Source organism: Triticum dicoccoides, chromosome 7A, assembly GCF_002162155.2.
Source record: "Triticum dicoccoides isolate Atlit2015 ecotype Zavitan chromosome 7A, WEW_v2.0, whole genome shotgun sequence".
NCBI classification, from domain to species: Eukaryota; Viridiplantae; Streptophyta; class Magnoliopsida; order Poales; family Poaceae; genus Triticum; species Triticum dicoccoides.
The window spans coordinates 3,332,031-3,345,043 of NC_041392.1; the positions used below are offsets into that span (position 1 = coordinate 3,332,031).

Here is a 13,013-nt window from a genome sequence, read left to right on the forward strand (position 1 = left end):
TCACAGAAACCGGTTCATGTGACGTCTACACCAATTAGTGAGGAGGTTAATGATGATGATCATGAAACTTCAGATCAAGTTGTTATTGAACCTCGTAGGTCAACTAGAGTAAGATCCGCACCAGAGTGGTATGGTAATCCTGTTCTGGAGGTTATGTTACTAGACCATAACGAACCTACGAACTATGAAGAAGCGATGGTGAGCCCAGATTCCGCAAAATGGCTTGAGGCCATGAAATCTGAGATGGGATCCATGTATGAGAACAAAGTGTGGGCTTTGGTTGACTTGCCCGATGATCGGCAAGCCATCAAGAATAAATGGATCTTCAAGAAGAAGACTGACGCTGATGGTAATGTTACTGTCTATAAAGCTCGACTTGTTGCGAAAGGTTTTCGACAAGTTCAAGTGATTGACTACGATGAGACCTTCTCACCCGTAGTGATGCTTAAATCTATCTGGATCATGTTAGAAATTGCCGCATTTTATGATTATAAAATTTGGCAAATGGATGTCAAAACTGCATTCCTGAATGGATTTCTGGAAGAAGAGTTGTATATGATGCAACCGGAAGGTTTTGTCGATCCAAAGGGAGCTAACAAAGTGTGCAAGCTCCAGCGATCCATTTATGGACTGGTGGAAGCCTCTCGGAGTTGGAATAAATGCTTTGATAGTGTGATCAAAGCATTTGGTTTTATACAGACTTTTGGAGAAGCCTGTATTTACAAGAAAGTGAGTGGGAGCTCTGTAGCATTTCTGATATTATATGTGGATGGCATATTGCTGATTGGAAATGATATAGAATTTCTCGATAGCATAAAGGGATACTTGAATAAGAGTTTTTCAATGAAGGACCTCGGTGAAGCTGCTTACATATTGGGCATCAAGATCTATAGAGATAGATCAAGACGCTTAATTGGACTTTCACAAAGCACATACCTTGACAAAGTTTTGAAGAAGTTCAAAATGGATCAAGCAAAGAAAGGATTCTTGCCTGTGTTACAAGGTGTGAAGTTGAGTAAGACTCAATGCCCGACCACTGCAGAAGATAGAGAGAAGATGAAAGATGTTCCCTATGCTTCAGCCATAGGCTCTATCATGTATGCAATGTTGTGTAGCAGACCTGATGTGTGCCTTGCTATAAGTTTAGCAGAGAGGTACCAAAGTAATCCAGGAGTTGATCACTGGACAGCGGTCAAGAACATCCTGAAATACCTGAAAAGGACTAAGGATATGTTTCTCGTTTATGGAGGTGACAAAGAGCTCATCGTAAATGGTTACGTTGATGCAAGCTTTGACACTGATCCGAACGATTCTAAATCGCAAATCGGATATGTGTTTACATTGAACGGTGGAGCTGTCGGTTGGTGCAGTTCTAAACAAAGCGTCGTGGCGGGATCTACGTGTGAAGTGGAGTACACAGCTGCTTCGGAAGCAGCAAATGAAGGAGTCTGGATGAAGGAGTTCATATCCGATCTAGGTGTCATACCTAGTGCATCGGGTCCAATGAAAATCTTTTGTGACAATACTGGTGCAATTTCCTTGACAAAGGAATCCAGATTTCACAAGAGAACCAAGCACATCAAGAGACGCTTCAACTCCATCCGGGATCTAGTACAGGTGGGAGACATAGAAATTTGCAAGATACATACGGATCTGAATGTTGCAGACCCATTGACTAAGCCTCTTCCACGAGCAAAACATTATCAGCACCAAGGCTCCATGGGTGTTAGAATCATTACTATGTAATCTAGATTATTGACTCTAGTTAAAGTGAGAGACTGAAGGAAATATGCCCTAGAGGCAATAATAAAGTTATTATTTATTTCCTTATATCATGATAAATGTTTATTATTCATGCTAGAATTGTATTAACCGGAAACATAATACTTGTGTGAATACATAGACAAACAGAGTGTCACTAGTATGCCTCTACTTGACTAGCTCGTTGATCAAAGATGGTTATGTTTCCTAGCCATTGACCTGAGTTGTCATTTGATTAACGGGATCACTTCATTAGGAGAATGATGTGATCGACTTGACCCATTCTGTTAGCTTAGCGCTCTATCGTTTAGTATTTTGCTATTGCTTTCTTCATGACTTATACATGTTCCTATGACTATGAGATTATGCAACTCCCGTTTACCGAAGGAACACTTTGTGTGCTACCAAACGTCACAACGTAACTGGGTGATTATAAAGGTGCTCTACAGGTGTCTCCAAAGGTACTTGTTGGGTTGGCGTATTTCGAGATTAGGATTTGTCACTCTGATTGTTGAAGAGGTATCTCTGGGCCCAGTCGATAATGCACATCACTATAAGCCTTGCAAGCATTGCAACTAATGAGTTAGTTGCAGGATGATGTATTACGGAACGAGTAAAGAGACTTGCCGGTAACGAGATTGAACTAGGTATTGAGATACCGACGATCGAATCTCGGGCAAGTAACATACCGATGACAAAGGGAATAACGTATGTTGTTATGTAGTCTGACCGATAAAGATCTTCGTAGAATATGTAGGAGCCAATATGGGCATCCAGGTCCCGCTATTGGTTATTGACCAGAGAGGTGTCTCGGTCATGTCTACATATTTCTCGAACCCGTAGGGTCCGCACGCTTAACATTCGTTGACGATATAGTAGTATGAGTTATGTATGTTGGTGACCGAATGTTGTTCGGAGTTTTGGATGAGATCACGGATATGATGAGGAACTTCAGAATGGTCCGAAAGTAAAGATTGATATGTGGATAGTAGTGTTTGATCTCCAGAAAGGTTCCGGAATCCATCGAAAGGGGTTCCGGATGTTTCCCGAAATGTTTGGGCACGAGAACACTTTATCTAGGCCAAAGAGGAAAGCCCATGAGGTTTTTGGAAAGTGCAAAAGGAAGTTTTGCGGAGTCCAGAGGCCAGACGCCAGGGTCCCTGGCGTCTGGGTGCAGACACCAGGAACCCTGGCGTCTGGCCCTGGAGTCCGAGAAGGACTCTTGCCTTTCGGGTGAAACCGACTTTGTGGAGGTTTTTGCTCCAAGTTTCGACCCCAAGGCTCAACATATAAATAGAGTGGTAGGGCTAGCACCCAAGACGCATCAAGAAACACCAAGCCGTGTGCCGGCAACCCCGTCCCGTCTAGTTTATCCTCCGTCATAGTTTTCGTAGTGCTTAGACGAAGCCCTGCGGAGTTGTTCTTCACCAACACCATCACCACTCCGTCGTGCTGCCGGAACTCATCTACTACTTCGCCCCTCTTACTGGATTGAGAAAGGCGAGGACGTCATCGAGCTAAACTTGTGCAGAACTCGGAGGTGCCGTGCGTTCGGTACTTGGATCGGTCGGATCGTGAAGACGTGCGACTACATCAAACGCGTTGATAAAATGCTTCCGCTTACGGTCTACGAGGGTACGTAGACAACACTCTCCCCTCTCGTTGCTATGCATCACCATGATCTTGCGTGTGCGTAGGAATTTTTTTGAAATTACTACGTTCCCCAACAATGTGTAGCACGCTGGGTGAAACCGCGGGAGCTCTTTTTTGTTCTTGCACATGTTCTTTTAGTTTTTTCTGTTTTTTCAGCTTCGGATTTTGCATGGATTCTCCTAGATTTCTCTTGATTTTCTTTGTTTCCCCATGAAGCTCACCATGTAAAAAGCAAAAGTTGTGCTTCCCGAAAAGTAAAAAGCATAATTGTGCATCGCGTGAACCACAAACTATGCTTCTTTGAAAAGTCACGATTGTGCATTGCGTGAAACACAAAATTGCTTCCTGAAAATTGAAAAGCACAATTGTATCTTTTTTAAAATATTCCAATGAAATTTGAAAATTTTGAACAAAGTTTGGAGATCTCAATAATATTTTTGAAAGGCAAAAATGTTTCTGATTACCAAAAAAATTGGAAGTTCAAAACAAAATTTAAAATGCTGCCTTTTTTAGTTTTTACTGATTTTTCAAGAATTTCAAACTTTCTTTTGAAAAGTGCATTTTTTAAATCCCGAACATTTTTTGAAACAGTGATATTTTTCATTTCCACATAATTTTGATAATCCCAAACATTTTTGAAAATGCAAACATTTTATAAAATTTCCAAACAAAATTTGAAATTGTTGTAGACATCTTAGAAAAAAATATAAAAAGAAAAAATAAATAAACTTGAAAAAGAAAACCCAAGTAAACCAGAGCTCACTCAGAAATACCAAGACAAGCATTGGGTGGGCCCATGTACGCGCTGCCCTGTATCTTTCAGCGCCTATGCACAATGCGTCAAATAGGGTTTTCCTCATTTGGTGCTGTCATTCTCAGTGACCCACAGGAATACTTGGATGGGCTTGTTGTCCTTACAGCCCAGATAAAAGACAAAACCCATGAGATAAGAATGAGAATAAGGGATGCCGATGGATAATAAGGGGACCCTAACCAGTGGGTATCCTCTGTGTGGCCTTCACAACAACACCGCATGAGGTCCGCCTTGGGGTGCACCCAGCCGTCGCCACGTGTAGTGCGCTGGGCGCAAATGCGGGAGCTGGTTCTTGCACGTGTTATTTATTTAGTTTTTTCTGTTTTTTTGTTCGGATTTTGTGTGGATTTTCCTAGACTTTTCTTGATTTTTTTTTTCATTTTCCCCGCATGAATCTCACCGTGTAAAAGCAAAAGTAGTGCTCCCCGAAAAGTGAAAAGAACAACTGTGCATCGCGTGAAGCACTATTGTGCTTCCACATGAAGCATAAATTGTGCTTCTTCAATAAGTGAAAGCACGGTTGTGCACTGCATGAAACACAAACTTGCTTCCTAAAAATTGAAAGAATATTGCATGTTTTAAAATATTTTTGAAAGGAAAAAAGTGAGTGACTTTTCAATGGAGCGGACGATAAAAAGAACAGGGCGAGTGCCTCGAACAGAGCAAGCTTTACATGGGCTGGCCCATAGAAGCTCATTTTGGTTCTATAGTGCTGACGAGGAGCTCTCAGTGGGAAGACCCTTCAAAGGGGTTCTCCTCTTCAGCGTGTAGGTCACGCGTGAGCGAGCGTCCGCGCACCCCCTTCCTCCACCATGCAGACAAGTGGCCAGCCCATATTTGCACTGAGTTCACACATATTAGCATCTTGTACTACAAATCTTTTTTTATTTTTTTTTATTTTACTGTTCTCCGGCCTGAGCTCGGATCCGAATTGAATTTTTATTTATTTATCTATCCGCATGAAACACACCGTGCGAAAGCAAAATTTTGCTTCCCGAAAAGTGAAAAGTATAGTTATGCTTTTGCATGAAGCACAATTTGTGCTTCTTCAAAAAGTGAAAAGAAATATTACGCACTGCACGAAACGCAAACCGTGCATCCCAAAAGTTGAAAAGCATAGTCATGCATCGCGTGAAGCATAAACCGTGCTTCCCAAAAAGTTAAAAGCACAATTACGGTCCACCGTGAAGTCCAGCTGTGCTTTCACGTGAGACATAAACTGTGCTTCCTGACAACATAAAATGCACAGTGTGGTGCACCGCGTGAAGAACAAATTGTGCTTCCCAAAAACTGGAAAGCAAAGCTGTGCACGCCGTGAAGCACAAACTATGCTACCCAAAAAACTGAATCATAAAATTTGCTTCCCTGTGAAGCATAAACCATGCTTCCTTGTCAAGCGTAGTTTTCCTACCTGTTTTCCTTTTTTCCCTGTTTATGGTTTTTTCAGATTCCTGATTTTTTTGGGGTTCCCCTTTTTTGTTACCATTTTTTATTTTTTACTAAAGTTCGCCCAAACATAATATGGGATCTAATTTTGAAGATCTCGACGAGAGAAACACAATGGTGAAAACAATTCATGATTTGAACGCACGGTCGAAGAAATAAAATGTTTTGAAATAACAAATCTACGAAAGAGCATAAAACCTCTAGGTTGTGACAAGTTTCGAACATGCAGTGCGCTCTCTTGTCACCACTATAGGAGGTGTGAGCGACCTTTGCAATGGGTACCACTTAACTAATGATTTTAGATAATAAGGGTAATCGAAGCAAGGGAAATATAAGCCGAACTTCCTATTCAACGCTTATAGTGCCAATTACAATGTTATCGGTAGTTGGCACCCACGTCCTTTGCTAACTTTATTTGGATAGTCATATGGGTCTATCTGCATGACTGGTTTTGAGACATTCTAAAAGGTCCCCTTCGATGTTCCATGCAGGGTTTTTTCTTTCTAATTTTTCTTTTTTAAAAGAGGCTATTTATTTATTATTTTTATTGTAGTTTCATTTTTACTCTCAATTTTTATTTGTTTCTTATTTTTATTCAAATTTATATTTTGCAAATTCGCAAATTTTTTCAAATACACGAGCTTTTTCAAATCCGTAGATTTTCCAAAACTACGTACTTTTTTGAATATATGATTTTTAATATAATTGTGCACATTCTTGTAATTTATTAACTTTTTTAATTCATGAACTTTTTTCAAATTCAATTTTCTTTTTTAGAATTGATCATTTTTTAACTCGTTAATTTGTTTCATGTTTATAAAGTTTTTTTCACACTTGTGAACTTTTTTGAATGTATACATAGCTTGTAATTGTTTTTGTGTTGAACCTTTCTCTACAATGATAGAAAAGAAAAAAAAGCGAGCAGCGTCCGAAAGAGAAAAAAACAGGGTGAGTCTATCGAACGGACCAAGCTTTACATGGGCTGTCACATACAAATGCCTTTTGGTGCTTTAGGGCTGACGAGGAGCTCTCAATGGGAACGACCCTTAAAAGGGGTGAAAAGAAGGGGGCGGCGTTCCGGAACCCGGGCTTAGATGAGCCCGGGAATGAACAGTAAAATCAAATAAATTAGATTTTCTTAAAAAATACAATTTATTTTGTGGTGCAAGATGCTTGTACGTGTGAACTCAGTGCAGAATTTGGTGAAATTTAGACATTCAAGGAGCTCGTGGTAAAAAAGACAAATTCCGGGCGTCTAAGAAACTTCTAAAAATCACACTGTTTACATGCGATTTTATATTTTTCTGCCAGGAGCTCCTCGAGTGTCCAAACTTCACAAAAATTTGCACGGAGTTCACACATATGAGCATCTTGTACTACAATTCTTATTGTTTTTTATTTCTTCTCTATTTTTTTTATTGTTCTCCAGGTGCATCTGAGCTCAGGTTCCAAATTGAATTATCGGTGAAAACAACCAAGACAATAGACCTCGAAATTCCAAGCATGGTGGGATGAAACTTGTCCTTATTTTTCCACCATAGCTCATTGTTGTGCCACCATAGCTCTTGTTGACCATGAAGAACATCGAGAAATTCAACCAGCGAAGTACCTAATCTATAGAGAACCAAACCTCTTCAAATCTCCACAATAGCATACAGTTACTTACGTATGACGAAGATCGGCAATCATTCTAGTCACATCGATCGCACATAAAATGAAACAATGTCTCCATGCATACGAAATAAACAAAATAAAACAATGGGTAAGCTTTGTTAAATATCCTCACCAAGAAAAGAAAAAATAGGACTTGTTTGAGCGCGCGCGTGCACACACACACAAGGAGTCATAAAACCAGAGCAATAAAAGTCACTATGTAAACAAGGAGTCCTCCCATGCAAAACTACAACAGCTCACTGTATAAACGAAAATAGAAATCCACTATGCAAATAACAACCATTCACTATATAAAGAAACACGGGTCCACTCTCCCAAACAACAATAGTTCATTTTGTAAACAAACACATAAGCTTATTACGCAGACCACACCAGTTCACTATGTAAACAAACAAAATTCCACCCACCCAAACTATATCGATTCTACGCCCAACAAAGTAATATACTGTAGTTCACAGTGACATCAATGCAGAACATGACCCAAGGATAGATGTTTCAATTCTGCAAGCGAGGCTGTGCGGAATCATTTACATATGTCTTGGCCTTCCTTGGTGCGCGTCTTTGATCCAATGTAGCTTATTACTGATGAGATGCAAGAGCTTCATTGAACATACGAGTGATCGTCCATATTGGAGAGCTGGTTGTGTGCTGAGTCCATCTCGTGCACGACGAGCCTTTCCGCCATGACGCTGGCACCGGTCGCATTGTTGAACAAGTACACTTTTGCCTCCTGATAGGCCTCCATCGGGTACACCCGCGACGTCATCGTGGTCCTCCCGCCCATCGCGAAGCCCTGCACGATGGAGTGGTCCACGAGCACCCTCATCGAGAAAGCCTCGCCGTCGAGCACCGGCACCGTGCTCCCAATCACCCGCTTCGTCACATCCTTGGCCCGTGACGACCGCAACTCGTCTTGGCAGAAGCTGGTATGGAGGCCTCCGTCGAGCCCCCTAGACACGTAGAAATACACCGCCGTTTGCTCGCCACGGCGGTCACCAGCAGCGAGGACGAGGAGGCCGAAGGGGCCTAGCGCGCCGCGGTTAACAGCACCGCCGCTGCTGCTGCAGTTGTAGCCCACATCGGCCTCATTGAGGGCAGCGACGGCAGAAGCATCAAGGTGGAAAGTTGCCTCGATGTCGAGCTGAGTGCCTTGGCGGAGCGGGATATGGATGACGGAGCCGGTGTTAAGGGTGACGTCGCTAAGTTCGGTGGCGTTGAGGCGGAGGGTCTCAATCTCCTCCACGGGCCAGAGGAGGAGGTTCGTCCGGGTCTTCTCGTCGAGAGCAATTGTCCTTGGAACTGACTGCACGCATGTCAAACACCATTAATCAGTTAGTTATAAGCTCAAGTACACTACATACTGACATTGACAACTTCAAACAAAATTACTCTCAAAAAAAAAAGAACTTCAAACAAAATAAAGGCATACGCAGAACTAGTTTTTATTAAATTATATAGTAGTAATGAAATCTGATTTCCACAGAAGAAACGGCCGCACAAACAAAAATGGTATTGACCGATTGGCATAATAAAGAACTTCAGAAACTACTGAAATTCATCTTGCGGTTTGGTCAGCTGGACATATATGGGTAACAAAGTGATTCACACGCATGTTTCTGCCTGCCTACGTGTTGGTCCATCTTTTCTAGCCAACCGGCCTGCGTGCATCAGCATTTTAAGCAGATGTATATGTTGTATATGATATGATACAGCAACAACAGCATTTCAATCCCCAAGAGAGCCAACGCATAGATCTATCCTAACATGCATAATGAACAAGTATAGATAGATACATACCTGAATCGAGGCCCATCCCTTCACGACATCAGCCCGCTTGGAGTCGACCTCGCCGACGTACCCCATCAGCACGCGCCGCTTCTTTGCCGGATCATAGAACGAGGTGGACGCATAAAACTTACCCCAGTCGTATCTCAGCCCGATCCCCAAGTCGAGCTCCGGGTCGATCGGCGTCCACGTGTTTGCTGCCGAGTCGTACGTGCCTAGCGAGTAGTAGTCGTGCCGTTCGTCGTCCATGCTCGCCTTCAACACGTGCAACATCTCCGATGAGTTGTCGTTGCTTCTGTGGCCGACAGGGTAGAAGTCAATGCACTCCCACTCGCCGGTGCGCTGGACTCGATGCAAGATACCCGGGATGAGCTCGTAGTTAAGGAAGTCCTTGGTCTTGTACATCATGGCGATCCCATCGTGGTGACCGTCGTGGTCATCCTTGGACCCAAGGAGGGTGCGCCATGTGTCATCAGATTCATCGTACCAAGCAGTCATCGGGTCTCGAAAATCCTTGGTGCCGATCCCCGGCGGCGACCAGATGACGGGGTTGGCGGGGTGCTTGGTCCAGCGGCGGAGGAAGGGGTCGTTGGGGTCGGCGGGGGTGGCGATGCACTGCACCTCAACGGCAGAGGCGTTGGTGGCCCCCGTGTAGATCATGATGACCGTGCCATTTGGTAGCACCGTCATAGAGCCCGAAAGGACCCCCAGGATGTCGTACCACTGGTCAGCCACCATGGCAATAGGGAGGGTGCGCCACGTGACAAGGTTCCGAGACACGGCATGGCCCCACTCCATGCCGTCGTCCCAATCGGTGCCCACCGGGTTGTACTGGAAGAACATGTGGTACCATCCATTGTAGTACATAAGACCTGCAACGGTTTAGTTAATCAGATCAGATTGGCCAAACTAATTCTCTCGCCCAGTTTCACCCCACACTTGCTTAATTATTTTTTATGTTTGCACCTAGACTCTTGGATGGCGCCTCGAGAGTGTCTGTATTGGTCAGATATATTTTTCACCTTGTTATTTTCCTAGTGGTTGGGGTATGACACATCACTCTCGAGCTTCATTGTGTGTCTTACTCCCACCTTACTAATAAAATATAAAGCGTGTACATCTAAAAAGTATGCATGCTAGCAAGTTTACTGCAAGATATTTCACAATGGACACACTAATACTGATTGGTATCTTAGATTTTATATAAACATAATAACATGAGAAGCTTAAGTACGGACAAAACTTATACGCTTTGCATTTTGGGAAGGGGGGCCACACTAGGCACGTCACTTCTTCTACTCACAATGTATCCAATCTACGCCCCTGTGAACTCACTATGGAAACTCTGTTTTCCCCTGTTTTGCTGCGAAAAATTTCCTCCAAATTTGGTGTGAGTTAAGCAATTTTGATTATGCCTAGAGAGAGATCCCGTCTTTCCCCCCCACAAAAGACATAATTAGTTAGTGCGCAGAGTACTAACCGTTGGGATCTGCATGATGCCGCCGGAGAAGACCGCCGCCGTCGCCGTCCGCCGGCAAACAGAGAGCAAAGGCAGGGACGTCAGTCTCTCCATCAGACCACGGCAGAGAAAAATAAATGGACGGAGGGATGGAGCAACTAATAATAACGTACCGCTCATGTAGTTCTTGGCCGTCTGGAAATGGTAGCCACTGCGCTGCCACTGCAGCATCTCGTTGCTCCACGGGAACCCGGCCGCGGCCTCCTCGTCGACGGCCTGGTCCACCCTGAACCCTGCCAGGAGCGTGGCGCCGACCACCACCACCACCATGGCCGAGGCCGTCAGCACGGTGGCGCACACGCGCCACCTCGTCCAGCCGGTCCGCTCACCGTCGGCGTCCACGGCGGCGCCGGAGGGCAGTGGCTTGTACGCGTACGGTAGCGGTGGCTTGCCGTGTGACCCCATCGCAGCGCCGCTCGTGAACTCCAAGAGAGTTTGGTAGATTGTGGGTGCTGGATGGGTGTGGGTTCTGGAGCCGGCGAGCTAGCGCCATTTATAGGTAGATGGACGGCTGTAAGCTGGGAGCAGTCACCGTGGGGTTTTCACTGAGGTTTTGGCGTGTCACATGATGCCACTAACCTGGTCCAAACACGATACAGGTCGATGCCAGTGTAGCCAACACTACCCTTCATCAACGGAGCCAACACTGTCTTAGGCCCGACTGTAATTTACCATAAATAAGCTGTCGAAAAGTAGCCGACGAAAAATAGTTATGGGTTCTGTGTTGCGAGAAAGCTGTAGAGCCAACACAGTCATGTCAGGTGTTTTGGCGTGTCGCGTTTGTAAAACCGTATGTTCAACACTATCCTCGTGTAGCCAAAACTACCCTTCATGGATGGACGGCCAAGACTGTGTTAGGTTCGGCTGTAATTCACCAGGAAACAGCTATGGGGAAGTAGCCGACAAAAATAGTTCTGGGTTCTGCGTTGCGAGAAAGCTGTAGAGCCAACATAGTCACGTCAAGGATTTTGGCGCGTCGAGTTTGTAAAAACGGATGTTCAACACTATCCTTGCGTAGCCAAAACTACCCTTCATCGATGGACGGCCAAGACTGTGTTAGGTTCGGTTGTAATTCACCACAAAACAGTTGTCGGAAAGTAGCCGACAAAAATAGTTATGGGATATGCGTTGCGAGAAAGCTGTAAAGCCAACACAGTTGTGTAAAGGATTTTGGCGTGTCACGTTTGTAAAAACGTATGTCCAACACTATCCTCGTGTAGCCAAAACTAGCCTTCATTGACGGATGCCAAGACTACATTAGGTTCGGCTGTAATTTACTAGACAACAACTGTGGGAAAGTAGCCGACAAGGAATAGCTATGGGTTATGCGTTGCGAGAAAGCTGTAAAGCTAACACAGTCGCGTAAAGGATTTTGGCGTGTCACCTTTGTAAAACTGTATGTCCAACACCATCCCCGTGTAGCCAAAATTAACCTTCATCAACAGAAGGCTAAGGCTGTGTCTGACTAGCTACCAGTTGTGTGATGTGTGCTGTAAGAAAGTTGTAAAGCCATTCGGCAACTAGGGATGTGAATTGTGGCCACGACAGTAAATGGCTGAAATGCCCCTAAAGAGCCAAGAGGACTGATTACATGATGTTTAACGGTACAGATCTCATTGAAGGTTGATTTATTAGCTATAAATGATCATGTTGTAGCTAATGCCCACATTTACCACGCTAATGTTCGAGTTGATTGGTGAGACTGACTATGTTCTATCTCAAAGGTGTGGCCTTTTCCATCTATTTCACACCAAAAGACTGACATATAAGGAAATTTTGCCACAAATTTGATGCAAGTAATGATGGCATACAAATTGTGCACATAAACATGCACTCGATCGACTAGTTTTAATCTCATCTGCCCATAAGAAACACATAGATATATCACATCCAGTCTGAGAGACATTTCACATGTGTATTGTTGAATAAAACAACTATATGTGTAAAATACAAATCAAGAAAATGCATGAATCTGACCATAAATATGTAGAATACAAATCGAAAATAAGCAACCAGAATGAACAAATTAACTTACACATATCATACCCTAAAAATGCAAACGCAAGCATTGCACCAAATACTAACATCGCTAGCAGCAAGAGGAAAAACGAACAAAAGTTGATCACAACAGCAATAAGGGCGTATAGGTCTCCTTCACAGCCCTTTCACTAAGAAAACACAAGCTAAGAACATCTCTAGAACTTCCCTTAAAATCACCTAATTCCGTAAAAACTTTATAATTTTAGGGAGTCATACCCATCAACCCTTACCCTAAAATTTGCGAACCTTCTAAAAATTATGGAGAGGTCCCGAGAACAAAGCCCATTCTTCTCAAAAGTCGGTAAACTTTTACCCCTCCCC

At 43.6% G+C, this 13,013-nt stretch overlaps 1 protein-coding gene across 1 annotated transcript; it reads right to left on the bottom strand.

Moving 5' to 3' along the window:
- Positions 1 to 7,592: 7,592 nt before the first annotated feature.
- Positions 7,593 to 11,127, bottom strand: LOC119332400 (sucrose:sucrose 1-fructosyltransferase-like). The gene is made up of 4 exons (XM_037605580.1): positions 10,766 to 11,127; positions 10,614 to 10,622; positions 9,146 to 10,005; positions 7,593 to 8,651 (listed from the first exon to the last, which is right to left on the bottom strand). The coding sequence occupies exons 1-4, from the start codon at positions 11,055 to 11,057 to the stop codon at positions 7,950 to 7,952; spliced, it is 1,863 nt and encodes a 620-aa protein (XP_037461477.1). The 5' UTR covers positions 11,058 to 11,127; the 3' UTR covers positions 7,593 to 7,949.
- Positions 11,128 to 13,013: the final 1,886 nt, after the last annotated feature.